This window comes from Falco cherrug, chromosome 3 (genome assembly GCF_023634085.1).
Source record: "Falco cherrug isolate bFalChe1 chromosome 3, bFalChe1.pri, whole genome shotgun sequence".
NCBI lineage: Eukaryota > Metazoa > Chordata > Aves > Falconiformes > Falconidae > Falco > Falco cherrug.
The window spans coordinates 63,284,939-63,312,847 of record NC_073699.1 but is presented as its reverse complement, the minus strand read 5'-3'; the positions used below and the strand labels follow the sequence as shown (position 1 = coordinate 63,312,847).

Here is a 27,909-nt window from a genome sequence, read left to right as displayed (position 1 = left end):
CGGGTGTTACTGGTAAATCTGATACACCCTGCTAGCTATCAGGGCTGAAGCCCAAACCAGGACTTCTGACTTCTTAGAACCTCAGATTTTAATCAAGGAAAATGAATACTCAGTTCCAGATTCAGCACTGCATAAGAACAGTAAGTAGTTCTTGTGATTTACACAGGAATATGTGCTTAAAGTTAAGAAATACTCCAAGTATTTACCGGTTCAAGGCAAAAGTTTTTGACCAGCTTGGCAGATTCAGCTTTCCAAAAAAAATGTACAGCAGTAGATTACCCTCTTGCAACAGTTGCCGAATCTCTGTGTGCTCACTGCTGTCCAGTTACAGGGGATGTATTTATTACATTCACAGAGAATCTATCACAACGAAGAACAACATCAGAAGAATGTTTAGGTCAGTAGTCATTTTTTTAAAACAGCAAAATTTGAATAAACAGTATTTGCAAGCATGAAGTATCACCACGATGGGATCTATATGAAGGCAGGCTGCAAAAGTTCAGTCTTCCACTTGCCTATAGAAACTCTTGTTTCTTGTACAAGCTTCTTGTAAAACAATTACAAGACCATGAGCCAAAATAAATCTTTAAGCTTGGACTAATGTGATCTTTTCAGTCGTGTTCCTTGGTTCAGCTTCTGGTTGTAGCTTGCATCCAGTTGTAGCAAGTTGCTTTTTTGTTCAGGTAAGTTTATTTTGATTCACAATCACAGGCACATCAGTCATTCCTGAACACTTTAAATCTATTCATAGCTCATTTTTACACCACAAAACATGGCAACTTCATGAAACATGGCATCTTTATGAAACATGGCATCTTTGTGCTTTACTACTGTAAAAGCTTATTAATATGAGCAAAGGATCACTGCACATTTCTAGTATGGTATTTAGTTTTAAGAAGCTTTGGTGACAATACAATTAAAACCTTTAAAAAACAAAACAAAACCACTGCAGATGTCATTAGGTAATCATGAAGCCTTTCCAGTTCTCCTAACACCAGCAGCAGGTAGTTTGTGCTCACATTGTTCTACACATATTTAGGTTTGTGATTGACTCAAAATACAATATCTAACATGAGAACACCTACATTTTACAACATTATTTGAAGGTATTTGGACATACCATTATATGAAGCATTTGCTCCACATATCAGTTCTCCAAGATTCAGTTTGCCCTGCATTATCTGCTTCTGTAAAGCAGACTTAAGACTGGGAAGCACTTAAATTTCTCATTGTTTTGTGGAAAAAGATCAGTAACTGAATATTCATTCAAATGTTAGTCCCCTGTGACAGGCACTCAGTATGATTCTCACCTCAAACTTTCAACAACCTGAAAAGATAGTCAATACAGCATCCTTTGGGTGATCGGTCACATTCACTGAACTGCTCTTCTTTACCAACAGGCACAGGTTTTCAAGCCAAGCTGACTACTGAATCTTATTCCTACACCTTTAACAGATCTCTTCAGGACTCCTGCTGTTCTCTTCCTCATCATTTGTACTACTGGCCAAAAAAAAAAAAAATATTAAAAAATCTATTTAGCAAACTTAGTATTTAAAATTATACCCTGTATATATTTCATGTCTGTAATTCATAAAGTCTTAGGAACTTCTAGTTACTTTTAAATAAGCTGATGTGAAGAAGCACTTCCAAAAGATCAAAATTGAACATTTAGCTTAATAATGCAACAAATACCATTATAAATGTTAAGCGCATGAATTACACATCACACAACTGGTGTCTCAAATTAGCTTACAAAATACAGAGATACCAGACTGCCTGCTATCAGGGCAACATTCCAATTCCTTTGTATTTCAGAGCACTGTGTTAATCTTCAAATCAGTCTAAGGTGGCTCATTTACCTGGAAAGCTTTAGTTTTACATCTCTGTAACCCTTGGAAGCAGAATGGAAGTTACATAACGGAACTAAATCAGAAAAGATAGAACAGGCTGCTGTCACTCACAGTACCTCCAGTCAAAGCTACTGCAGCAGCACTGGGAAAAGATGGCAGAACTAGCTCACTTCTGAGCTTCACTTACATCACCAGGCAGGTTTTGAAAAAAAGCTAAGATCTACAGTTGACATGGAAGAGCAGGGTTTTATCTTAATAAGAAGGTCTATGCCTTCACATCAATCTCAAGTTCTCAGCTACATTAACAAGGTGAACCATAAGCTTTTCCAGAACACTTAACTAAAGAAAACGGTTTTTTTTTATAAATATTTTATTAGAAAAAAATTCAACTATAATTATTCAATACACATATTTCTTTGGTCAATTTGTGAAAGTTACCTTACTTTATTTAGCTACACATATACATGAAAGGAGTTTTTCCTTAAATAAAGAATTTATATAGATAAAAGAGGAAGCTGCTGTTACTTGGTGATTACTAAACAATCCCTTTCTCCAGGGATGTTTGAAACTGCACACGCAACTTACAGAAGAATTCAAAATTGATCAGAAGAGTGCAGGTGGAAGACCACTGCCAAAAAGTAAGCGCCAAGAACTTGGTATTTTCCATTGTGAAGAAGCATCTGTGGAACTGTTGCTCTGCAAAAAAACCCCACAGTGTAATTCATTAAGTTTTAAACAGTAACAATGCTACTGTCTCTGGCACAGGTATTGAAATAATGGGCAGCATTTCAAATGTCAGTATCATTGTAGGTTGCTTTAGAAAAGAGTACTGGAACATCAAGCTGGACTAAACCTTTATACAACTCTTCCCTGCACCTGTCAAACAAGCCCCCTGCTATTTAGGTTTACTTTTTCAGGTGGGGAAATTTTAATCAAAATATATCTTTAATTTGGTGTATCCTTGGTGAACAAGGGCTAAAATGAACCCAAGCCATACATTTTTAACTTTTTTGAAATTCAGCTGAGTAACATTTTTCATGTTCCAGATTGAAGAAAAATGAAAATAACGGATGTAAAATACAAAAGCAGGAGCTCTAGATCAAACAGCACTTACTTCACTTTTAATTAGCTGAAGCCATTCATTAAGATAGTTAACAAGAGCAAATGCATCAGGGATGTTGTCCCCTTCTGAGCAGAATTTCAGAAGAACTGCCATTGGGATTCCTTTTGAACAGCTGCAACAAAAATGAGTAGGCATTTCTATTTCTTTTCTAAATCCAGAACAATTATATTTATGTATTAAGAACAACAACAATCTGCATATGGCTTGTTAAAAAAACCAAAGCCAAACAAAAAATAGAAATGTATGCATATATAGGAGAGATTTTTTTTCCTCTCTGGACTTCTTTGACTGCATTTTCACATTTCATGTTCTTTTTCTTAGTCTTGAATTTGTTCTTTGCTTTGTGAGGCAGGAATCCTAGGTCATGGAAGAGCTACTCAGGGCCTCTGTTACATACCTAGTTTGCATTTTTGTGTGGGGCATTTACACTTATCCTTTGACACAATTACTCCTTACCTTCCTGTGTACAGAAACAGCAGTTTTGGAGGCTGCACATCACTGCTTTACTCAAAAGATTCCCAACTTTCTCATTTAGATATTAAGACTGTTTATATTTTTTATTTTTTTTCCCTAGAGTCCTGGGAGGTCTTTTCTTTTGCGTCTGTATATTGTTTCCATACTGAACTCAGTACAAAGGTCAGCAAGACATCAGTTAACTCTCCTGCTTTTAGACGCAACCGTTTGGACAGGCGTCAAAAACAATAGCTAAAAAAATATAAAGGTGAATTTTCCACCTGACAAAACAAACACCTTTTGCAGAGCTAACACAGCTGTACCACAACAAGCGCATGTTACTACCCAAAATTTGAAACTCAAGACATGCATTCAGCACAGCTTTTGATGCACACACCTTTTAACAAAACCCGCACATCAGATTGTTTGCTGGCCCTGAAATCTTAATGCATTCTTAATGGATTTTTTGTTTGTTTCTTTGGTTTTGGGTGGTTTATTTGTTGGGTTTTTTTACAACTGACAATGGAACTATTTGCCACAGGAAACAGTTTTAGTTAAAGTATCACAGGTACAGGAATTTTACTACATATAAATTGTGGTTTGCTTAAAATCAGATACCAGATTAATGACAATCTTAACTGTAAAGACTTCATTATTTTCCTTTAGCCCATTTACTTACGTTTTTACAATATTTTAACTTTATGATGTAGAATTCCCTATTTTTTCCCCTCTTAATTATGGGCTTGATCTGGACTATTCCTATAAAGCCCTTTTTATGAAAAGAGGGTTTTTTCCTCTTCCTATTACATAGTGGTTTAAAAGATAATTTTACCCATGTACCAAAACTAAGACTTTTGATATCCTTCTGTGCTTATCTTTAGGCGACTCACCTCTCAGTAAACAATAGTTTTGTGATGCCACCTCCAGGAATATGTAGAATTTTTTCTGTATCATTTATTCCAGGGTAAGCTGCTACTTTTTCCATTTCTTTCCAGTTCAGCTCCTGCATAAGGCCTCCAAATGCTTTCTCCAGGTCAGGTGTAAGTAGGTAGCGTAGTGGTGTCCTAGAAACAAATCAAGAATACATTTAGTGTGACAATAAAAGACACTACCAATGTTATTACTTGTGATGGAAAAAAGCTGCAAGCATTGAGGACTTCACATCTCCAATGTACTGCACTGACATCTCCTTCCTCCTCAAATCAAGGTTAAAAAAGTTGTCTGTGGCCTCAAAACAGTACAAGCTACTCAACTTTCTGCCACAAACAGAACTAACATACCAGCTTTTTAGAGGCTCCAATAACTGGAAAGTACCAGACACATAAGTAGATAATAGGCGAACTGCTTAAAATTATTTACAAATAAAACGTGCTTTTTCTTCCTTCAGATAAGAGGTGATTAATTTAAAGTTTGTTAGGGTAAACTTGGACTTCATTGTGATACAGTATTCTAAATAAGCTCACACTGCAAATATATGCAAACTTCAGTCAAGTCTAAGCATTTTCTGAATGCGCTACCCTCACTCTTTAGTGAAACTGCTTTAAGAGAGTTATTCTGTGGTGCTGGGGTAGGGTGTTAAATCACACCTTATGACTCAGACCACATCGAATAACCATCAGACCCTCTCATTCCATTCCATGTTAGCTGGCCATTCTGCAACTGCATGCAAACATCACTGGTAACTGTATCTGGAATGTGCATGGACCTAAACATCCCTTAAAGCCCTCTGCATTTATACAGCCTGAAGATAACTGCTCTTTTGCAAAAATACTGATTTATTTTTGTTTTTGTTAAATCACCAAATATGATGTCCTCAATCAGCAAGTAATGCTTGTCTTTTAAAGGGGTAATATCTAATAAAAATACACTCTGAACCTTGCAGTTGCCTCCCAACCAAAAAACCAAACCTGATACCTTCCTATGAAAAAAGAATGACAACTTACATTAAATCTACAGATTTGACTGTATATTCAAACTACTTACTACATGCATACAACTACTACATTCAAAATATAGAATGATGAAGTGGTAAGTAACTAATATTCTAATTAACTTTTAAATCTAATCTATGACCTGTATGTTAGTAGCTAATCCCTGACAATACCTACAGACACAAGAAATTAAGAAGTTAAAACTGAGGCTCTGTTGACTGACAGTGCAGGCCTAGTGCAATTTACTTACAGTTTATTGTTTGCTTGGTACTTTTGACAGTAGTAACTAACAAAGTTCAGAGACTAATCCCGTATAACGTAATGTTTTAATAGTGTATTAAGTATTTTATGACCTATGTACACAGGCAAGTAACAACCCTGTCAAAAGTACTCAGCAGAGGGAAATATATCAGTTTGTCAAAAAGAACAGAAACATTAATTAGGTCTTTTAATGACACAAACATACCCAAGAAGTTGCTCATCATCACGCTGGTAGGCATGGCTGCTAGACAGAAGAACAACTTGGGCACATTTGCTACTTTTCACCCAAGAAAGCAGCATTTGACAGAATGGCCTGTACTTGTTCTTTATGCAAAGACAGAGAAAAAAAGTGAAAAATATAGTATCCTTAAAAAAAAAGCTAAAAGCCAACAATACTAGGTGTTACATATAATGTTTAGCAGTGATGCAAGTTCCTCTTCATATCCATTTAGCCTTCAGCTTCACATACATTTTTAAAAAAGCAGAGGACTGCTGTGGTTGTTTGCTTAATCAAAACTACACATACAATGATAAAAATTACCATTAAGACCACGTTAACTACAACACTAATACCAAGTCTGTGTGCCATTAATATCAACGGAAAAAGCTTTAGAGTAAAATGGGATGGTAGGATCACAGTTTTCCACTTTGAACTGCTAAAAACCACAGCATAAATTTTTTTCTGGCATGGTATTCTGCTTATTTTAATTATAGCCACCGTCCAGTTAACGAGTAACTCTAAATTCTTCATTTTTTACATAATGAATGCAGTCATGCAAGGTGAAGATTAGAGACGCAAAAGCTCAGCTGAAATTGAGGCTGGTCATTGCCATAAAAGATGACAAAAAATGTTATAAATACATTAGAAACAAAAGGAGGGCCAAGGGCAATCTGCATCCTTTATTGGATGTGGCAGGGAACCTTGCCACAAAGGGTGAGGAACAGGCTGAGGTACTTAATTTCTTCTTTGCCTCAGTCTTTAATAGCAAGACCAGCTTCTCTCTGGGTACTCAGCCCCCTGGGCTGGAAGACAGGGATAAGGAGGAGAAGAATGAAGTCCCCACAGCCCACGAAGAAACAGTTACTTACCTGCTGCTCCACCTAGACACACGCAAGTCTATGGGGCTGCACAGGATCCACCTGAGGGTACTGAGGGAGCTGAGAGAAGAGCTCGCCAAGCCACTCCCCATCATTTATCAACAGTCCTGGCTAACCGGTAAGGTCCCAGAAGACTGGAGGTCAGCAGCTGTGACATCCATCTTCAAGGGCAGGCAGGAGGATCCAGGGAACTACAGGCCTGCCCTTGGTGCAGGGGAAGGTTATGGAGCAGGTATCCTGAGTGCCATCACACAGCACATGCAGGACAACTGGGGAATCAGGCCCAGCCAGCATGGGGTTACGAAAGGCAGGTCCTGATGAACCTCATCTCCTTCTACAAGATGACCCACCTAGTTAACGAGGGTAAGGCTGTTGATGTTGTCTACCTGGACCTTAGCCTTCAACACAGTCTCCTACAGCGTTCTCCTGGAGAAACTGGCTTCTCATGGCTTGAACAAAGGGACTTTATGCTGGGTAAGAAGCTGCCTGGACTGCCAAGCCCAAGGAGCAGTAGTAAATGGAGTTACAGGCAGCTGGCAACCCATCACAAGTGGTGTTCCCCATGGCTCAGTATTGGGGACAGTTCTCTTGAACATCTTTATCAATGATATGGATGAGGGGATGGAGTGCGCCCTCAGTAAGTCTACAGATGACACCAAGCTGGCGGGGGGATGCTGATCTGCCTGAGGGCAGGAAGGCTCTGTAGAGAGATCTGGACAGGCTGGACTGATGGGCCGAGGCCAACTGTGTGAGGTTCAACAAGGCTCAGTGCAAGGCCCTGCGCCTGGGTCACAGCAACCCCACTCAGTGCTGCAGGCCTGGGGAAGAGCAGCTGGGAAGCTGCCTGGCAGAAAAAGGCCCTGGGGGTGCTGGTCAACAGCTGGCTGAACTTGAGCCCGCAGTGTGCCCAGGTGGCCAAGGCGGCAAACAGCATCCTGGCTTGTATCCAAAATAGTGTGGCCAGCAGGACTAGGGAAGTGATTGTCCCCCTGTACTCGACACTGCTGATGCCACATCTCAAATGCCATGTTCATTTTTGGGCCCCTCACTTCAAGAGGGATGTAGAGGTGCTGGAGCGTGTTCAGAGAAGGGCAACAAAGCTGGTGAAGGGTCTGGAGCACAAGTCTCACGAGGAGCAATTGAGGGAACTGGGTTTATCCTGGAGAAAAGGAGGCTCAGGGGGGACCATATTGCTCTCTACAACTACCTGGAAGGAGGCTGTAGGCAGGCAGGGGTAGGTCTCTTCTCTCAGATAACAAGTGACAGGACAAGAGGAATGACGTTATATCTGGGGAGGTTTAGATCGGATATTAGGAAAAAGATTTTCACTGAAAGGGTGGTAAAGCATTGTAAGAGAGGGAGGTGGTAGAATCAGCACCCCTGAAAGTCTTTAAAAAATGCGTAGATGCAGTGCTTAGGGACATGGTTTAGTGATGGACTTGGCAGTCCTGGGTTAATGTTTGGACTTGACGATCTCCAAAGTCTTTTCCAACCTAAATCATTCTATGAATCAGTTTAACATAGAACACTATGAAATAATTAAATTGGAGTGACACCAAAAATTAAGCCGTTACAATAAAAAACCCACACAAAACCAATAAATGTGAAAAAAAAAAAAAAAAAAGAAAAATGGACAAAACCCAGACCATTTTGTATTTTCAAGACTGTTAATATTTAAGGACATATTTAAGTAAAATCTACTAACATAGGCGGGATGTTCTGGGGCCTGGAAAACCAAAACAACCTTCAGTGAATGCAGAAGTCAGTTTTTGTTAGCTGAAACTGTATTAACTGCAGAACACATTATAGCACAAAGTAGAAAAATATTTTGCTAGGCCACTTATATTATTTGCCAGCAGAACTATTCAAACTGAATAGTGAAGTAAGAACCACCAATGAACATACATACCTTTATAAAAGGTGATCTGATCTGCAGAACGACAAGTTTCTTTGAAGGTAACGAATACACTACAACAAGAAATAATTAAGGTTTGTATGAAGAAAGCAAAAAAGAGATCTGGGTTTAGAAAGTCTTCACTGGTCTTAATCTCATTTGTCATAAATTCAAAGGACTGAGTGAAGAAAAATATATGAAGACATTTCTCAGATTATCCTGAGATTTCTGTTATTTAATAGGGGGAAAAAAAGATGAAATGCAGTTATCAATATAGAGAAAGAAACTAAAAATTTTAAGGGGGGAGAAGGAGAAACACCACATAAGGAAAAAGGCCAACATAGGTGGGAAGGAAGGAAGAAAAGAGGATAAATATCCTTCCACACCAGAAATTCAGCTTGCATTCCAGCAGTTTACTGTAAATATACGCACACTTCATGTTACTCTGGATTAAACCCACAGAGTTTTGGCTGCGCTGTAATGTTTGAAATTCAACATTACTTACTGGTTCCACACGTCAAATTGGTTATCCAAAATTCCAATAGTAACAGTTTCTTCTGTGAAGCGTAAATACATTCTTATCTGTAAGTTACTGAACTTACTGCTGATTGTAGTTTAAACGTTATTTACACAAGCAAAATGTAACATCAACAAAAAAGTAAAAGTAACATTCTTGCACCTTATGCAGCCTGCAAATACCTTCAGCATTCAATACCCACCTTCGGCATTTATACTCAGCTCCACTGAGTTTTCTTCTGCTGTTGCATATGGATTATTTCCAACCATTGGCACCAAGCAATCAGTGTAGAAGTAACCCACTTTAGTCATGTCAAGCGTGGAAATCACCAGATCTATTGCCAGTTGACCAACATTTCCCACCGACACTGCTGGCTAAAACAGCAGAAGTTACCGAATTACAGTGTGTTTTACGGACCATATAAGATGCTCTTCAAACAGTGGAAGTTTAAATTACTTAAATTCTGGTCAAACATGATTTCTGAAAGTGGCTGCTCATCCTTTGACAATGGTTACTATTTCTTAATAGATTACCAATACAGACTTTGGTCCCTGTCCCACAAAAACCATCCTGGCCACTTCTGTGAATAATCCTGTCTCACACTAAACTTAAAAGGCTTGGAAATTTGTCTTCTCCCTGCAGATACAGAGGGATAAATTTTTGGATAGAGTAAAAAAAAAGTCACTCAAATGACTAATGCCGAGATTGGCAGGCCTCAATGACACTAACAGTAATAATGACATTACATACTAAACATTTCAATCTCAAATTGACCCATATACGAGAGCAGGTTGTTTTTCATTTTGTAAGGATGAAAATTCTAAGGGTCTGGATTCAATTCATAGGAATTACCATGGGTTATCACCAATCAGGGCAGATACTGACCTAAGATGATGGCACAGGAAGAGAAACTCAAAGAGTTTGTGTCCTTCTACAGAAATACATTACAGGCAGACAGTGGTAAAATTTTCAGTTGCTTCCCTCTAATTTATAAGCAAGTTTGCATCTATGAATTGCTGCCGCCACCAACTGTAGAAACACACCAAATTTGATGCTGGTAAGTTCACAGTGAAAGTGGACATAGAGTGTCATTACAAACTGGCTTGTCTTCAATAACCTGTTACGCCCAGACAAAAGAGAACAGCAGTGATGTGTTTCCCGCTGCAGTCAGCTGAGCCGGACTGACTTCCCGTGCAGCCTGCAGAGTCACCCCAGGCTGTGCAGCCCCCGCTGAAATGCCGTAAGGTTACCTTTAAGGAATAAAGGGACTCACTAGTAGGAAAAATAATGGTTTGCTACTTCGCAACCTGCAGTGGAACTCTTGCCCCACAGTAAACAAAGTAATCTCAGGCAGATAATTTAAATTGATTTCATACCATGTATGAAGGAGATTTAAGCACTTCTTAAATCCTAATCGGAGTTTAAATATAGCAGAAACGAGGAATTTTTAATTTAAAACATTTACATACAGCCTCTAAATGCAAAAATAAACTTTTATTCCAGCGGCAACCCACAGGCACTACAAACCTTGTAACATGACACGTGGAGCACCTGACATCTCAGAGCAATAGCATATAGCTAACATAACATAGGCACATAACAGCTTCACAGGAGCATGAAACGGGGGCTGAGGAGGTAGAAATTAACAGAAACGGGAGAGACTGCATTAAGCTTTGCAGGAACCAGCCCCGGGACGGGCCCCTGCAAATCCTCTGTTACCCGGCAGAACACCCGATAGATACACGGACGGGCACTGCAGCCGCCAACCCAGCTCGTCTCCGCTTCACCGCGGGCAACTTCCCGGGGACGACCCCCGCGCAAGAGAGAACACCGCAGCCCTCCTTCCCCATAGGCGCAGGCGAGCCAGGGAGACAGGCCCCCGCCCGCGCCCCACAGGGCGGGGAGAAGCCCCCAGCGCCCGGGCCCCGGGCAGCGGCGGGTCCCTCTCGCCCGCTCCGGGGTGCCCCGCTGGGGCAGCGCCCCCTCAGGCCTATCGAGGGTGGGGGGGAAGCAGGAGTGCGACTTACCATAAGCAGAGTGAAGCCTTCAAATTCGGAGCTGACGGAGCCCCCGCCACGGTCGCAAGGAACAAACATACCGGCCGCGAAGGAAGGAAGGAAGGAAGGAAGCGAGGAAAGGAAGGAAGCGCGGAGAGAGGGAGGAGGAGGAGGCGGTGGCGAGCGCCGCGACCTTTCCTCAGCGGGGCGGGAGTAACGGCTGTAACCTGCCGCCTCGCGCAGCTGCCGGCGCCCATTGGGCAGGCGGTTGGGGGCGGGGCATGGCGCGCGGCCCCCCGCCCCCCCCCCCGCGCCTCCTCCCGGGGCGGGAGTCGTCGCGGTTCCGTTCCGGCCCTGCCGCCATGTCGCTGCCGCCGGAGAAAGCCTCCGAGCTGAAGCAGATCATCCACCAGCAGCTGGTCAAGGTGGGGCTGTCTCCGCGGTAAAGCGCCTTCCCCTACCAGGGGAAGCGGGACCCGGCCGGGCTTGGCTGCTTCCCGTGTCGGTGGTGCGGGCCCCCGGCCCTTGGCGACAGCTGTGCCCGCTGAGGCGGTGGCAGGGCAGGCGGTGTGCTCGCTCCGCGCCATCGTCCTGCTTTGGTTTCCCTGCTTCAGCCGGCTGGGATGGTTTCCGGGAGCCGTTCGGCCTCACTGACGTTTGCGTCCCCTTCCAGGAGGGCCAGCGGCCCTTGGCGCTCTCGGCTACCGCAGCCCTGGCTTGCGGCCTTTTACCCGCCGCCTCCGCTGCTCGCCCTCGTCTCTCCCCTGAGCTACGGCGAGATGGAGCTGAGGCTGCCTCCGCCCCCGGCTCCTTCCCTCTCTCTCCGTGTCGCTGTCCCGTCCAGGGTAGGCCGCGGACAGCAGCGGTGCCAGCCGAGGGGGGAAGCCGGGGGTGAGGCCCGGGGCTGGGCGGCGGACTCGGCTCGGCATCCTGTGGCTGAGGCCTTTGCCTTTTTTTCTTTTTTCTTTTTTTTTCTCCTTGTTTTTTGAGCGAGGTGCTTGGGCTGGATCTTGAACTGCCTGGCGAATAAACACAAATGCTTTAACTCTTATATCGCTAAGTATCTCACGTCCCGGTGGCTGTGGCCTTAACATCCTTCAAGTGTTACAAACCCACGCCGTTTCACAGCCGAGGTGAAGGACAGAAATTCTCTGATCTCCCTTTGAGCACAGGCAAAGCTTGTAATGGATATTTACTGCTTTTGTGCCTGGCCTACACGTATATATAGATGTACCTTTTCCCTTAAAAAATGAGAAACTTTTATCCAGAGCCTGAATTTTGAGGGAGACGAAACTGACCGTTTTATAATTGATGGATTTGCAGGCCTTTTTGTAAGGAGGGAAGTTCAAGGCAGGGGATGCTGTCAAGAGCAGTGAAAATGCTCAGGTTTGGTATGGTCGTGATGTTTTAATCTGGTAGAACTGCTTTGGTGAGGTAGTGACTTATTTGATTAGTTCTGAAAGGTTTAATATTTTGGTGTACTTATTTCTGTGTTCCTAGGAGCATACCCTTAGTCTTACAGAGTGACTGTTTAGTCATAGATGCTACCATATAAAGAGCTTCTATTTGTATGAATTTTCTTTCAGATGGATGTCCATGGCAGGATAAGAGAAGTTCTTGCTGAGACTATACGTGAAGAGTTAGCACCTGAGCATCAGCAGTTATCCACAGAAGATCTGATAAAAGCCTTAAGACAACGAGGAATCATTGATGATGTCATGAAGGAACTTAAATTTGTAACTGTAAGTAGCTTTTAAAGAGTGAAAATATTTTTGCTTATTCCTCTTACTGACTGTTTTAACAAAGTGTAAGCTTGCTGCTTTTTAAGGTTTGTAATGGCTTTACTAATTTGTGACATAATAGGAGCAGAACAGCTTAATGCATATGCTGAAATTGGTTTAGTTGTAATACTACATTGAAAGTGAAAGTATTTGTTTAGTTTCATTACATCTTAAGGACTAAAAGGGAGCATACCTGGGGAAAGGTCTTCCATTGAAACGGAGGATTCTTTAATTTTTGAAGACTGCAGTAAGAGTACTGTTGCATCCCTTGACGCCTTAAAAAGTCTTTAATTGTAATTCCAGGATGTGAATGAAAAGGTGAGGACTTCAGCTCCAAAACCAGCGACACATTTTGTTGACAGAGAACCACCGCTTTTGAAAAAAAGTATGTTGCCTCCTTATTTTAATATTTGGATCATAGTTTTGAGAGAAATTTGAAGTCTGTGATTTTTGAACTTTGAATTACTAATCCAGTATGAACTAGTGTAAAGGTGGATGTTTTTCTTGCTTAACTAGAGGAAGTAAATTCATAGAAGCAGGAGAAATTGAGTGTTGCATAAAATGTGACTTTAAAAAAAATATTGATTTGTTTTACATTAAGATAACTTCCAATACATTTTAAAATCACTTTCTCCTAAGCATCTATTTCAAAAAAGTTTGTTTTTTATAATTTCCTGTTAGTTAACTGATATTTGACATACTTCCTAAGGTCTGTTTGTAGTCTCTTCATTTTTATTGCTGCGCTTTACAGCTAACATTGACCCAACACGGAGGTATCTTTACCTTCAGGTTTTGGGTGGAAAAGCTTTTCTGGAACATCTTCAGGAACCGGAGCCTCTGCCTGGCCAAATCTGTTCTACCTTCACTTTGTGTTTACATTTTCGAAATCAGCGCTTCCGTTCTAAACCTGTACCTTGCGCCTGTGAGCCAGATTTTCATGATGGTTTTTTACTTGAAGTACACAAGGATATCCTAGGTAAGGAATATTGTGGGTTTAAAGCTGATGTTCTCAGATTTTTTTTCTGACTTCAGTTATTCTGAAATATGTTTCGTAGTATTTAATGGCTTTCTTTCCTATTTTTAACGTGTTTTCCTAAGAGAACTAATTACTGTCTTAGGTGATACCACTTATAGATCTTTCTCCACTCTTGCCTCTTCTTTTGCTCCTTTTCCACTCTAAAATAACTTTTAAATTTGACCAACTTTATCCATAATCAACAGTGAGATCATAGTCTCAGAGATGGTAAGAGATGCTATGGTGGCTGTGAGTTTCATGAACTTTGTGCTGACAAGTGAGGAAGGGAGATGCAAATTTGTCATTGCATGGAAGGAAAAACTTCAGTGTGAGTTCAGTTTGCCTACCAGCTGGCAGAAACCTGCAGAAGAGTCAGTCATCCGCAGCCTGTGTTACTGTTCTTCTGTTGGTACCAAGGGAACATGGTAGGAGCTAAGTATGTTGTGAGAAGACTTCTGAATCTTGTGTGAATCCTGTAGAACTCCGGGGTAGCTTATGGAACATCAGTGAACAGAGAGAAAGACAAGTTGGACTTGGGGAAGGGAGTGAATATACCACAAATTCATGAGCGGCAGAATTAATAAAACTTGTTTTTCCTTGGAGCGTTTTATATCATAGGTTCAAGCCTAACTACAGAGAAAGTTGTTTCCTAAATACCGATATATAGTATATATATGGACCTGATGCATTCCAACTTATTAAAAGAATATTTTTCAATTGCTTTTAGTTAATGGTGCTCTAATATTCTTTATTTTCTTAAATGCTAATTCCATTTTGTATTTTTGTGCAGTTGAACACTGAGGTACTTGACTATAGGAATCTTTTTATCTCCTCTGTAAATTAACTAATATTTCTGTAGCTCTTTCCTAAACTGAGTTTGGTTTTTAAAATGGGATCATTGTTTACACTTCTGGATGCAAGATTTTTTTTAAATGAATGCATTTGGTATGCAATGAATGTAAATGCATACCTGTTTTTTGATTTTGAGGAGGACTTGGGATGGTAATATATTCATGCTATCTTATCTTGTTTAATAATGGCAGGTGATGGAAGTAAAATGGCGGATGCAACCACTATGTTATCTGTATGTGATCCAGTGCATATGGTTCTGGTCAAAACAGACACATTTGGTGAGACAACACTAGTAGCATCCTATTTCTTGGAGTGGCGATCTGTCTTGGCTGCAGAGAATGGTGTAACAAATGTTGCTGTTGAACTCCAGGGTGTAGGTAAGGATAAATAATAAGGCTGTAATGATGACTTAAAATATTGGGTACTGAGTTTCTTATAAGTTTAAAGCAGTATTTATGATGTAGTTTATTTTAGTTAAACTCATAGATTACTATAAGGTATACTTAGAAAATGCCTAAGAGGCTAATGCTCAGATTTTTCTGTTACCAAAATACTAGAAATGTGTATTCCAGATCCTGTGGTAATAATGGTCCCCATGTGGGAAATCCCACTATTATTTTTCTGCAAAGTCTGGAGAAGTTATCAAAAACAAACAAACCAAACAAAAATCAACCAAATAATCTCCAGCAATAGATTGGACCGGTGCACTGAAGAGTAAAGTCCACTTGTGTCCCTTTCATAGCAAACTGGCAGCTGCTAGAGAAAGTCATCTCTGTTGTGCTGCCATTTATTCCAGTAGCTGGAAGCATGTTTTCTGACAAGAGGATTGAATAGCTCTTTTTTTGGTGCTTAGCACTTACACAAAAATACGCATGTATACTATCACTTGCCTTACACCACATTTTAGGAGTTCCAACCTAAGTTTTTAGGATATTATAGTTTAGTGGATAAAGACTAGATGTAGGACTTGATCTATCATGATTTCCTACGCTAGCAATCCCAGAGTTTGGTCAGCTAGTAGCTGCTGGGTCATTTGAGTATTTTTTGTCACAGTTTCTCTACCTTTTAGGTAGGTCAGCAGTTCTTGATAGTTCCAAAAGAGATTAAATTATACCTTCAAAATATTTTGAAGATTGGATACACTACGTAAGTTATTCCTGATTTTTATCACTATTGCCTGCTTTTTTGGGCAGTCGTGATTTGGTGCAGTGTTTTATCCAGTGAACACAAATCTAGTAAGCATATTTGCAAATATGTTTATTGGCTTCATTTCCTTCTGGAAATGCTGGTGTTGGCAAAACTTTAGTAAGCAGTTTGGGTTTGTATAGTCTCTCTAATGGAGAGCTTTTTATTTATAATGACTTGGAAATGTGTAACAAATAAATTGAGTTTAATACTCAAATGTGTGATGGAGGAGTTAAATCTAATTATCATTAGCTTTTTTTCCAAGTAATAAACTATCAATCCAGTAAATCCAGGGCTTTTTCTCTTCTGAAGTCTTGTCATTGTACAAAATGCATCAAGAACATCAAAGCATGCTGCCATCTCAAGTAGACAAACTACTATATGAGGCTTGGTTTTGCTTGTGTTGCTTATAGTCCCATCTCTATTGTTTCGTAGTGCTTCTTGTTCTTTATGTGATTTCAGATTTTCAGCATTGTGCAACAACATTAGGTTTATGGGATTTTGTGGTAGGTTGGTTTGTTGTTTTGGTTTTCTTAAGTTGATTAATCCATTTGTATGGCACTTGGGGTCCCTCATAATAAACTGTATCTTGGGGAAGATGAAATTCACTGATTTCCAACTTCTTAAATTTGAGCTACACGTGTAATAAGTAGGAATAGGCACTTTTACAGTGTGTGACACTCGTACTCTATTTTAGATGCCTATTCTAGATGTTTCTAGAATGACATTCATCTCGTATGTCCCAGTACTGGCTGCAAAGAGGGCCTTGGATAATTATCTTAGATTTAGATGTCTGCTTTTTTGGCCAGATGATGCTTTCTTACAGCCTCATTTGAGTTTGAAAATTAAATAAAGACACTTACTTTGCGTATTTTTAAGATATTTGCGTGTGTGTGATTATATAGCCAAGATGTTTATTTTAATTATTTGCTCCTTCCTGGCTGAAATGTCCTTAGTAAATTGAATTTGAGAGAACTGATTGAAATTTATTTTGGTTCAAAGGTACAGAATCGAAGGTTTCTGTTGGTGTTTTAAACATCAGAATGGAAATGTATCCACAGCTTAGTAAGACATTATCTCCAGAAATAATTAATACTCAAGTAAGTTAATTTCCGGGAGGGTTGACTTATTCTTTTATTGGGGGAAGGGGAAGGCTCAGTATAGAACTACTTGTAGATGTTGAGGGCTGTGCGTTTTTGAATGTTTGATAACATCTTTTTTTCCATTCAATTTAAATATAGTTAACTTTTAAAAAATCTGTTTATACTGAACATTACTTGAAATTTTACTTCAGTATTTTTTCTAATTACTTAGAAAAATAAAGATGCAGTATACCTAATTCTTCAGGTAGTGTATGTTTTCTTGCTCTCCCATTTGAAACAATAATTTCAAGTCAGCTGTTCTGCCTGGTAAGCCAGTAAATGTTGGCCTGAATGTGTGTGCGGATGTTCTGCACATCAAAAACTGAGCAGACCTGTACAGAAGTGTGTCATTTAAGATGAACACTACTTCAGTCAAGCTTGATATATGAGCCTACAAAGAAGAAATGTAACTCGACATTTTTGTTCATTGGATTTTCGTGTAAAACATGCTATTCTTCAGCATTTGCATGGCACACTTTAAATATTAAGCTTTATTTTACATATGCCAGGATTTGTTGTTGATGTGCTTATTGATGATGGGGATGTTTTTCCTATTTGGAGTTAATAAGTATGTGATTGATTATGTTTTTCTTACAGTTTGCTTTGGAACGTCAGAAAACAGCAGAAAAAGAACGGTTATTTCTTGTGTATGCTAAACAGTGGTGGAGAGAATACCTGCAGATTAGGCCTACACACAACGTAAGGCTGGTAAAGATTTTTGCACAGGTTTGTAATTTTTACAAATAGACATCCTTTCTTTATGTTCCCTTTTTATTTCTTGATTTATTTTGAAGTTAATGTGTACATAGGATCTGTATAGATTTATGACATGGTTACATTCAGGTCAGGACTACATGCGGTGTATCATGCAAAAAATGAAATTTGTTAGGATTGAACTTCTGTTTCTGTATTGAAGATGAACAGCATGTTGCAGACAGGGGGTTACTCCAGCCACCTCTGATGTACAAGGTGATAAAGCCTGTTCAGTCTGTTTCTTTGGTTACTCACAAAGGGCAAAGACTTAAATGATCTGTGCAAACTATTTCAAACAAACTTTATACCAGATAAAACAGTTAAAAGAAGTGGACTTACTAGATCTGTTTAGAGCAGGTGCTCTGTATGGTCTGTAAAACAATCTGTCCGGTTAATATCACGTGATAGCTATGGACATAAGTATTGATAGCTTCGGACATAAGTATTGTAGGCTAATAAATTACTGTGTCAGTTGCTTCTTGTTAACTGTCCCTCAGAAAAAGGAATGATATGATCCTTGCATTTTCCATGGTATGAATTTAGCTTGTGTAGTAGCAATTGTCATAGCACAGATAAAGTACAGTAGCTTATTATTTCAAAGTAACATCCTGAAGTTATCTATGCCTAGTCTTTTTCTTCAGTGAAGTAACAACTTCCATTCTGGCTGTGCTGTGGGCGTTAAGTAGTGATGTGAACTTCCAAATCCTAGCCAGCAGCTGAGCCCCCCACCCAGTTACTCACTCAGTCCACCTCAGTGGAATGGGGGAGAGAATAGAAAGGGCAAAAGCAAGGAAAAAGCCATGGGTTGAGATAAAGATGGTTTAGTAATTAAAGGAAAGAAAAAAAGGAAGAGTGAGGAAAAAAGTAATGCAAAGACAGTCACTCGCCACCAGCAGGCTGATGCTCAGCTTGTCTTCAAGCAGGGTCAGGTTTAGAAAAAGTCTGTTGCCCACCCCCACCAGTTTTATTGCTGAATGTAATACTATATGGCATAGAATATCCCTTTGGTCAGTTCAGGTCAGCTGTCCTGGCTGTGTCCCCTCCCAGCCTTTTGGCCATCCCAAACCTATTCCATGTGGGGACAGAATGAGAAACAGAGAAGGCCCTGACACTGTGCATGCACTGCTCAGCAACAGCTAACACACTGGTGTGTTATCAACACTCTTGTGGTCACAGATCTAAAACACAGCACCATAGGGGCTGCTATGAAGAAAATTAACTCTATTTCAACCAGACCCAATACAAAGCCTTAAGTGTTTCAGAGCAGGATATATAGAGAAACAAATACATAATTAAATAGGGAATTCGAGAACTGGGAGTTTGGTTGGGGACATGAGGTGAAAATGGGACTTACCCTATTTTGAAAATAAAGCAATGTATGAATTAATAGTATCCTACTTTCTGCACCTAGAAAGCTACAGTAGTGTTAGAAAAAAGGTTGGAGGGGAAGAGTTTGTCAATAGGATTAGGGGACTAAGTTCTTTGTTACAGACTAATGTAGAAACTGGTAGCTCTCAGAACGCTATAGGAACTAGGCTTTCTGCTAGTTCAGTACCTATAGAGAGCTTATCTTGAGTCTCCCGCTGGCCATAGCAAATGTTAGTAAAGCTGCGCGAAATGTCCTTTCTTATTTATGGAAATAGAAATGAGATTATTAGAATTGTTTTTAATTTAGTTATTGTCCATTTTCATGTGTAATGCAGAAGCATGCATTATACACATAAAGCTATATTGAACAGTGAATCCTGCCAGTGATTTTTTTGATTGCTTTCAAGCTGTGAAATAATTTTCAACAGGATTCCAGTCAGCTTCAAATAAATGCTGCTTTTCTTGCACCAGCCTGCTGAAAAAGCATTACAAAACCTCAGTGGGGATAATATGTGACTACAGTAAAAATGCGAGACCATAATTACCTGAAGTTGCAGGCATTTTAAAAGGCTTTGATCTCTTTTTAAAATATATGAATAGAAAAGTACTGATTCAGCCCAGTGAGGAAGAGTTCTATACTTCTTGAAATAGTTCTAATAGTTGCTAATCACAATATTTCCCTGCAGCATGTAATAAATCATACCTTTTCCAGTCATCTTTTTTTTTCATTTTTCCAAGAATCTAGAAATTCTTCATATTATTATTGTCTTAATTTATGGTAATCTAGTTACTTCGTTGTGAGTAAGTTTTATTGCTTTTCAGTGTTATGACCAGAGACAGGGTATTTGAATTCAGAAGTAGACGCTTTCTAAATTCTAACATCAGCTGCTGCGTATTTAATGTTTTGTGGGGGAGTTGTTTTTTGAGTTTGTTGTGGGTTTTGGTGTGTCTGTATTTTTTCGTTGGTTGTTGGGAGTTTTCTTGGGGTTTTTTTGTTCCTTGGCAATAATGTGGAAATTGATAGCAGGTGGAGCACGAACAGTTCTTCACCCATTTAAGAAAATAATTGCAGCCTGTGCTGCTCCAGGTGTTTGAACATTTATTCTGAAATGTCCTATAAGTGACAGAGCCAGCAGAAAAACATAACTGTAATGTCTCTAAATGAGTTGCCTTAATGGTTTTGTGTCTTAATTCTACAAGTATTTTTGCATCTTAGTATTTATAAGTGATATTTATTTCAGGAAGAATAAATCCCGTTGCAAAAAAAGACAGTCCAAGTTAAGATGAATCTTTTGTGATATTTGCATGGCTGGCAAATAAGCATATTTTACATGTTCAGGATGAAAATGGAGTAAACCGTCCAGTATGTTCATATGTCAGACCACTTCGAGCGGGCCGGTTACTTGACACACCTAGGCAAGCAGCGCGATTTGTCAGTGTCCTGGGTTATGAAAGAGCTCCTGTCATTGGAGGAGGTGGTGGCAAACAAGAACAGTGGTGCACCCTTCTTGCTTTTTTATGTAGAAACAAGGTATGTGAAAATAGTCCTTGTGTGACACAATAGAGTTGGTACCACATTCTAACAGAAGTCAGTCATTTAAAACAGGCTGCAAGTACATGAATTAAATTGGATTTGGATAATTCTGTTAAAATAATTTAAGATCTTTCTAAAGAGAAATAGATGTTAAATAGTAGACAGGAGGGCTTTGGAGCTAACTTCCTTTACTGCTGTTGTTGGGGTCTCTTTGTCAATACATTTGTTTGACAGATGAACTTCCTTTTCTTTGCTTTTCTAAGAGCCCATATAATTCAGTGAATCCCTGCTGGTGTGCAGGATGCGAGTTTAAATTACGGACTAATCCAGGAATGGTTGAAAAGTGGTTGAAAAGTCTCTTTTGCTGGTATTTTTTGGTTGGGTTTTTTCTTTTGCTGGTTTTTTTTTTTTGTTTTTGTTTTTTTTGGTTAGAGGGGCTAAAATACACTGACAGTCTTTACATTCCGTTTTTGCAAGGTAGGGATTTGCACTAAAAGTTTCAGCCTAGTTCTTGGTGATCTGACACTTGTATTACATAACTATAATAAATGAAACAAATTGTAACTGATTCAGTATTATAGCTCTTCTGTTGTATGAATAAAAGTAATAGTGATCCCTTTTAATACCTCTTTGGAGTGGTGTATTGCTTTTCATTACCACTGAGATACTTCTGCATTCAAAAATAATGTCACTGATATTTGTATTAAAAAGATGTGGTGGTCTTGGCAACAGGAGCTGTATCCCAGTTTTCGGACCTGTCTCAAAGACTATACAGAACAGGCATTAGTTCTTGTCTCTGAATACCGTATCATGCATACGTAGCATATAAAAGCACCACTGGCTACCCACTGGCTTTCAGATGGAGATGATGATAGCAGCTTTGAGCTTGAGGACCATTATGTTTGGAGGCACAGAGAAAGGGTTTCCTCCAAGGCAGAAGTGGAAAGTTGTATAGAAAACAGCTGTATTTAGCACCTGAGACACCAGCTGGACCATTTTATTTTTCTTGTGGAAAATGGTGTGGCATTATTAAATGAACACAAGCTCACTAGAAACTTGTTCAAACCTAGTTTTCTGCATACTTCCCTTGTATACTGTGGCATGGGAAGATTTTGTTGTCTGTGTAAAGAATAGATACATCCAACAACACTGAATTTTACATTTTCTACATTCTGAATAGTATTTGAGAGAGCCTTACTCTTCTGCTTAGTATTATGAAGGCTTCATTGCATGAGCAATTTTTGCTCTTGCTTTAGAACTAACATTTGTGAAGAACTTGAGAGACAAGGAATATTAGACATCACATTTGGGAATTGTTTTCTGTGAATTATCAATGGTGGTAATGTATTTATGAAAGAAATGTTTTTCTGACTGAAGGGAAAAGCACTACACATGACTGAGCTGGTTTATAGTTAGATCTGTGGGAGGTCATTTTATCTTTGTTTAATTCCTGAACTTTGACAACACATTCAACACAGTGAAATAACAATAGAATTACATTTTACTAAGTGACTAAATTTCCTGTGTGAAAATATCGTGTCATTTTTAGTATTACCTCAGGTATTTGCTTTATACGTGTTTTTATGTTTAATTAGAATATTGCTTTTGTGTTTGTGGGTTGATAGATTCTGGGTTTGGATTACTTGAAGATACTGTTATAAGAAGTGTTTTCCAGTATTGTATACTATATTTGAATAAAAATTATAAATAGTCTATCGTTAGAACATAACATTTTAGACCGACTTATTCTATTACAGAAAACTAAAACTTGTCAAGTTTAAACCTTAAAATCCTGACTTCTGATACGTAAACGGGAGGGAAACATGACTTGTTAAATAATGGTTAGAGAAGTACCACAGTTTCCTTTCTTTAAGATTTATCCATGCCTGATACTCAAACCAACTTACTGATGTTTACTGTCTAGGGTGACTGTGAAGATCATGCTAACCTTCTGTGCAGTCTTCTTCTTGGGTTTGGATTGGAAGCCTTTGTGTGCGTTGGAACAAAAGCAAAAGGAGTCCCCCACACTTGGGTAATGACTTATGGAACTGATGGAACAATTACTTTTTGGGAGAGCTTAACAGGACATAGGTGTGTAAAAGCAATATAAGAAAGCTGAACAATCCGTATTGAAATTTGTGTGGGATATTTTTGTTGTTGCTTTTTTTGTTTTTATCTTTATACTCTGTCATATAATCCAGGTAACTTCTGTCTTTGAATCTTTTTTTTTTTTCTGTGTACTACTTTTATTTGGAAAATAACTGATTCAGTGTGAGGTGAAATATTTCAACAGTTTCTAATGGCCTCAAGGGTTTTCAGTGGCTTTAATACCATATAGTAACCGTTTTGTGTCTTATGACAGCTGATTGCCATTGACGTGGTATCATGTGTTTATTGCTGCCATCATGTGTAAAGAAGCAGATGAAATCTGACATGTTTGTTTAGCAACCCATATTTTATTCCTCATTTCATCTGTGAAATCAGTGTTACATTACTTCTTTCCCCTGCAGAAATCTCTGCAAGTTTTCCGAGATTCACAGAATCACACAATAGTCAGGGTTGGAAGGCACCCCTGGAGATCACCCAGTCCAACCCCCTGCGAAAGCAGGGTCACCTACAGCAGATTGCACAGGATCGTGTCCAGGCGGGTTTTGAATGTCTCCAGAGAAGGAGACTCCACAGCCTCTCTGGGCAGCCTGTGCCCCTGCTCTGTCACCCTCAGGGTAAAGAAGTTCTTCCTCATATTCAGATGGAGCTGCCTGTGCTGCAGTTTGTGCCCGTTGCCCCTTGTCCTGTTGCTGGGCACCGCTGAAAAGAGCCTGGGCTCGTCCTCTTGACATTTGCCCTTAAACTATTTGTAGCTATTTGTAGGACCCCCTCTCAGCCTTCTCTCCTCCAGGCTAAAAACAGGCCCATCTCTCTCAGCCTGTCCTCACAAGGGAGAAGGTCCAGTCCCCTAATGATCTTCACAGCCCTCCGCTGGGCGCTCCCCGGTGGTTCCCTGTCTCTCCTGAACTGGGGAGCCCAGCCCTGGACACAGCGCTCCAGGTGCGGCCTCAGCAGGGCAGAGCAGAGGGGCAGGATCACCTCCCTCCACCTGCCGGCCACGTTCCTCCCGATGCCCCCCAGGCCCCCATGGCACCCCCTTTGCTGAACTGCATTCGGTCCCCCCCGCCCAGCTCTCCAGCCTGCCCAGGCCTCGCTGAACGGCAGCGCAGCCGCTGGGGTACCAGCCGCTCCTGCCAGGGCTGTGTTACCGCCAGCCTTGCTGAGGGCTCTGCCCCTTCACCCAGGGCGCTGGGGAGCCCGTTGGACAGGGCTGGGCCCAGCGCTGAGCCCTGGGGAACCCGCCAGCTACAGGCCTCCAGCTGGGCTCTGCGCTGCTGGTCACAGCCCCTGAGCTCTGCCATCAGCCAGCTCTCGATCCGCCTCACTGTCCCCTCATCCAGCCCGCACGGCCTGAGCTGACCTCCAGGGCTGTTATGGGAGACAGTGTCAGAAGCCTTGCTGCGGTCAAGGTGGGCAACGTCCACCGCTCTGCCCTCATCTACCCAGCCAGTCGTTCCATCATGGAAGGCCATCAGGTTGGTCAGGCATGATTTCCCCTTGGTGAATCAATGTTGACTGCTCCTGATAACCTTCTTCTCCATATGCTTCGAGATGACCTCCAGGATGAGCTGGCGCATCGCGGTTCCAGGGATGGAGGGCAGGTTGACCAGCCTGTAGTTTCCCGGGTCCTCCTCCTTGCCCTTCTTGAAGACTGTAGTGACACTGGCTTTCCTCCAGTCCTCAGGCACCTCTCGTGTTCTCCACAACCTTTCAAAGATGATGGGAGAGTGGCTTGGCAATAACATCTGCCAGCTCCCTCAGCACTATGGGGTGCATCCCATTAGGGCCCATGATGACTCACTCACTTGAGTAATTTTAGAAGGGCACATGTAGTTATTCTGTATTCTAAAGCTTCTGTTAGAGCCAGTGTTGAAAAGAAGCAATTTCGTGTATCCCATGATCAGCATTTGAAGATTTGTATCTCCAAATGTAATGAGTAGTGGGGCAACTGTATGGGTATGTTGTTATAGTTGCAAAATTTAATTGCTGTGGAGTATCTGCTTGACTAATCAGTTTATTCTTTTGGATTTAAAGAGAAAAATTGATGTATTGTTTCATTGTATGCTGGGCCTCTAAAATGTGTATAATTACTTTTCTGTAAATAAATGAATGCCATGGGGGGGAGGAGTTAACAAATTTTGCTTATATTTTTGAAGGAAAAAATGCCTTATATCTGTCCCATCTAATTATTTTTACCTTGTCTTGAAATAAGGTGTATTAATAAGAAATTGAATATTTTTGATTAGGTACATCCACAGATCTATCAACCCTGATGACCCTCCACTAGTTGAACAACCCAAGCCGCTGTATCCTTATCGCACAATAGGTTGTATCTTCAACCATCAGAAGTTCTTTGGAAATTGTCAGCCCTCTGATGCTGTGGAGGTCTGTGTGTTTGACCTGCATGATGAATCTAAATGGAAACCCATGAGTGGAGAAGCAATAAAATCTGTATGTCCCCCTGGAACAGTGTCTTCGGTTCCCCCTTTTCCTCCTCTGTGTGCTTCCACAATAGATGCTGCAGTAACAAGCAACGAGATAGAAGTGCAGCTGAGAATACTGGTCTCTGAACACAGAAAGGTAATACTGTTTAAAGATTGTCATTGAATGTGTGTTTGTACTGTATACTTGTTTTGGCTAGCCATTTGTTAGTTCACATACCTAATTCTTTGCAATGTGTTTTCCATCAGCTTTTGAAGTAATGTGGTACCTAAAAAGTGAAATCATTGAAAAATTGTTTGGAAAGACTGTACTGAGCTAGTTTATATGTCATACTTCTATTTGCAGTGGTATTTCGTAGCCTCATGTGTGGGCTCTTCCCCCCACCCTGCCTTTGCCTCTCCTTCTAGGTCTGTGATCTTCAGCCTACTGCAGAGTACCTATGAGTGGTCTGTGAAAATGCTAGGAAGATCAGATCTGGTTGTTAGTAGGTTTTGCCTCTCCATCACAAATGGGTTTGGTCCCTAGATAAAAGCAGGCTTTAAGCCTTCATGCTCTTGCTCTGACTTCTTTACAGAATCAGAACTTCTAGAAGTTAGTGTTGTCCTTTGTCAGGATTTTTGCAAGACGTAATGTGCCAGAAATTATTCTTTTGTGCTGGATAAGAGGGAGATGGTATTTTAAAACCCCTTATAGCTTATGTCTATTTTTAATGGGGATTTTTGCGGGTTTTTGTTTTTATCTTCCAACCCAATGCTCAACCTTTGGGGTGGCAAGTAATTCTCAGAATTTGGATCTCATGCAGCATTGAATGTGTACATGGTAGATTTTTCTCCTTCTTTGTATTTTTGAGATGGTAGGAGGAGAAGGTGCATGTATATGTGTCATGTGTTTTGAGGAGCTGTTGCACATGGTTTTTTCAGGAGTGGGTTTCCATGGGAGATCTTAGAAAAATATGAGGTGAATCATGATTGATCTTTCCCAGATTTTTGTTGTGTATTTAGGCACCATCTTCTTGCATTTTATGTAGAGATACTTTAGGTAAAACATCTGGTTCCAACTCTGCTGGTCACGTTTTAGTCTAGTAGTCTAACTTCATTTCTTGCTAAATGTTTGTATTTTGTTGGTGGTGTTTGATTCTTCCTGTTGATGTGTGAGTCAATATACAAATCTTGCTGCTTCGTGGGTTCACTTCCATTATCTACAAATTAAAGATTTGTAATGGGTTTATTTGAATCTGTACAGCGTGCAAGCTTAGTCTTACCATGATGTTCATTCTGCACAGTTGTCATCATTCTGTCACTTGCCTCACAGGATCTTGGCCTTTCTACTGTCTGGGATGACCATCTGTCCTATCTGTTGTCACCAGCATTAGCAGCTTATGAGCTTGAACGCACAACAGGTATTTCTGCAGGAAATGAAGAGTTTCAAGATGCGGTAAGAAGAGCAGTACCTGACGGTCACACATTTAAAGGGTTTCCTATCCATTTTGTATACAGAAATGCCAGAAGAGCATTTGCCACGTGTCTTCGGTAAGTTTAAATGTAAAGATATATAGATATATATGTTAAAACCAAATAGTAATACTTAATTATGAATTGCAACTCAGGTTTTTGATAATGAAATTTAAAGAAAATTAATTTCCTTAAGTTAGAACTAGAAGAATTGTATGGTATATGTAAGAGGTCGTGGGGTACTGAGCTTTTATGTTGCATTGGTGAGTTAAGTGACGGTAGACTTTTCATGGGTTAAATGAAAGAACAATATAGAACAATTATTATTATTTGTAATGACAGACTCATGACACTCATTTAAGTGTCAGTCACATTAAAATTGCACGTAACCGAAAATTTTAATAATAGCTTAGTAATATCTTTTACTCTTGTTTTTCTTTTTGTCATATAGGTCTCCTTTTTGTGAAGAAATAATCTGTTGTAGGGGAGATCAAGTGCGACTTGCAGTTCGTGTACGAGTGTTTACATACCCTGAATCTGCATGTGCTGTCTGGATCATGTTTGCTTGTAAATACCGGTCTGTCCTGTGACAAAAAAAAAAAAAAAAAAAAAAAAACCCAAAAAACCCCACAACCCACCAATAACCAAAACCCCCTGTAATCATTCATACCTTTTTTGATCTGCAAAATAACATATGTGGGTATAAAATTATGCAATTTAAAAGTAGTATTGTATTTCATAGAAATAACACTGATTTTGAATACCACGTGTGTGTATTGAAGAGGATTTTTTACATGGTAAATGATTGTATTTATAAAGAGAATTTATTTTTAATAAAAGTTACTTTTAATACTCGGAGGAATGTGGGTCAAGTTACTAAAATGTTTGCATAAAATGCTAGCTTCTCTTCTGCAGTTCTGAATTGGTGCAAGAATTCATTCAGAAAAAAAGTCTGGTTTGCCTCTCCAGGGGTAAGAGACTGGTTTACCTCTCCTCTCCATGTAGCGTCCAGGGTGTACTTTGTGAGTGACGGAGATCCAGCAATACTGAAGTTTAAGCATGTGTCCTTTCCACAAGAAGATTTATTTCTGCTTCTCTTGGACCTAGCAATACGTTCAGCTTGGAAGAACAGTTCAGTCAGGTATAGGTGTTC

At 40.1% G+C, this 27,909-nt stretch overlaps 2 protein-coding genes across 5 annotated transcripts; one reads left to right on the top strand and one right to left on the bottom strand.

The window, feature by feature from the left end:
* Window positions 1-778: 778 nt before the first annotated feature.
* PSMG2 (proteasome assembly chaperone 2) lies at window positions 779-11,288 on the bottom strand. 4 transcript variants are annotated; one of them, XM_014287215.3, is made up of 8 exons: window positions 11,155-11,288; window positions 9,330-9,501; window positions 8,626-8,684; window positions 5,824-5,942; window positions 4,317-4,490; window positions 2,965-3,085; window positions 2,436-2,546; window positions 779-1,500 (listed from the first exon to the last, which is right to left on the bottom strand). In XM_014287215.3, exons 1-7 carry the CDS (start codon window positions 11,221-11,223, stop codon window positions 2,454-2,456), a joined length of 807 nt encoding a protein of 268 aa, XP_014142690.3. In that variant the 5' UTR covers window positions 11,224-11,288; the 3' UTR covers window positions 779-1,500; window positions 2,436-2,453. The 4 variants fall into 4 exon arrangements, with proteins under 4 accessions (XP_014142690.3, XP_014142696.3, XP_055560961.1 ...); XM_014287221.3 differs by having other exon boundaries at window positions 779-1,497; XM_055704986.1 differs by lacking the exon at window positions 779-1,500 and adding an exon at window positions 10,013-10,156 and having other exon boundaries at window positions 2,262-2,546; window positions 11,155-11,247.
* A 116-nt stretch (window positions 11,289-11,404) lies between these two features.
* Window positions 11,405-27,614, top strand: CEP76 (centrosomal protein 76). The gene is made up of 12 exons (XM_055704981.1): window positions 11,405-11,549; window positions 12,711-12,866; window positions 13,209-13,290; window positions 13,657-13,881; window positions 14,964-15,149; window positions 16,960-17,057; window positions 17,697-17,825; window positions 20,560-20,751; window positions 22,679-22,845; window positions 25,110-25,443; window positions 26,617-26,834; window positions 27,208-27,614. Exons 1-12 carry the CDS (start codon window positions 11,406-11,408, stop codon window positions 27,344-27,346), a joined length of 2,070 nt encoding a protein of 689 aa, XP_055560956.1. The 5' UTR covers window position 11,405; the 3' UTR covers window positions 27,347-27,614.
* The last annotated feature ends 295 nt before the right edge of the window (window positions 27,615-27,909 follow it).

Bases quoted from the DNA above. Each gene is read 5' to 3' on its own strand.
- PSMG2 (XM_014287215.3), bottom strand. From the start codon at position 11,223: ATGTTTGTTCCTTGCGACCGTGGCGGGGGCTCCGTCAGCTCCGAATTT. The intron at 8,685-9,329 runs GTGGGTATTGAA...TTCTTGTTGTAG, and splicing joins GCTGAGTATAAATGCCGAAG to TGTATTCGTTACCTTCAAAG. The intron at 5,943-8,625 runs GTATGTATGTTC...CTTTGCATAAAG, and splicing joins TCAGATCACCTTTTATAAAG to AACAAGTACAGGCCATTCTG.
- CEP76 (XM_055704981.1), top strand. From the start codon at position 11,406: ATGGCGCGCGGCCCCCCGCCCCCCCCCCCGCGCCTCCTCCCGGGGCGG. The intron at 13,291-13,656 runs GTATGTTGCCTC...TGCGCTTTACAG, and splicing joins ACCACCGCTTTTGAAAAAAA to CTAACATTGACCCAACACGG. The intron at 17,826-20,559 runs GTTTGTAATTTT...TTACATGTTCAG, and splicing joins TGGTAAAGATTTTTGCACAG to GATGAAAATGGAGTAAACCG.